Source organism: Penaeus monodon, chromosome 31, assembly GCF_015228065.2.
Source record: "Penaeus monodon isolate SGIC_2016 chromosome 31, NSTDA_Pmon_1, whole genome shotgun sequence".
Taxonomy (NCBI): domain Eukaryota; kingdom Metazoa; phylum Arthropoda; class Malacostraca; order Decapoda; family Penaeidae; genus Penaeus; species Penaeus monodon.
In genome coordinates this window covers 493,475-494,008 of record NC_051416.1, presented here as the reverse complement: position 1 = coordinate 494,008, position 534 = coordinate 493,475, and the positions used below count along the sequence as shown (strand labels likewise).

Genomic DNA, 534 nt, shown 5'->3' with positions numbered 1-534 from the left:
ACTATCCCCAAAATTTGAAACGGAGCGAATCACCAAATTTAACCCTTTCCCCTTCCTCCTCCCCTGTCCTTTCTAATCTAACTTTCCCTCTCCTTTCCACAAATTTTCTTTAATTCCATTTTTGTCATTTAACCCTTCTCTTCATTGTTCCCCAATCCCCCTTCCCTCCTAATTTTTTTCTCTTCCCTTCTTCATTTTTTAAATGACCCTCTCTTCCTCATTTTTCCTTGTTTTCTCCCCTCCTCATTTTTCTCATTCCCTCATTCGTATCCTCATTTTTCTCATTCCCCTCATTCGTCTCCTCACGTTTTTTTCTCTCACCCTGTGTTTCCTTTCCTCCTGGGTTTTTTTCCCTTTCGGCTCACGTTCTTTCCTCTCTTCCCAGAACACGGCGTGCTTGGACGACTTCGAGCGCATCAAGACCCTGGGCACCGGTTTCCTTCCTGATGCGGGGTTTCGTCCAGACACCGTCCACAAGAATACTCGCCTGAAGTTCGACAACTGCAGGGGGCTGGGGGTGCTTTCGCGCTGACA

General features: G+C 46.6%; 1 protein-coding gene across 1 annotated transcript in view; it reads left to right on the top strand.

Annotated features, from left to right (window-relative positions):
• The window catches only part of LOC119592871 (cAMP-dependent protein kinase catalytic subunit 1), a gene marked incomplete at its 5' end in the record, with an annotated part of 28,100 nt that overhangs the window by 15,345 nt on the left and 12,221 nt on the right, over window positions 1–534 (top strand). Inside the window, 1 exon segment of the mRNA XM_037941765.1 lies at window positions 386–434. Coding sequence (XP_037797693.1) covers window positions 386–434 — 49 coding nt within the window.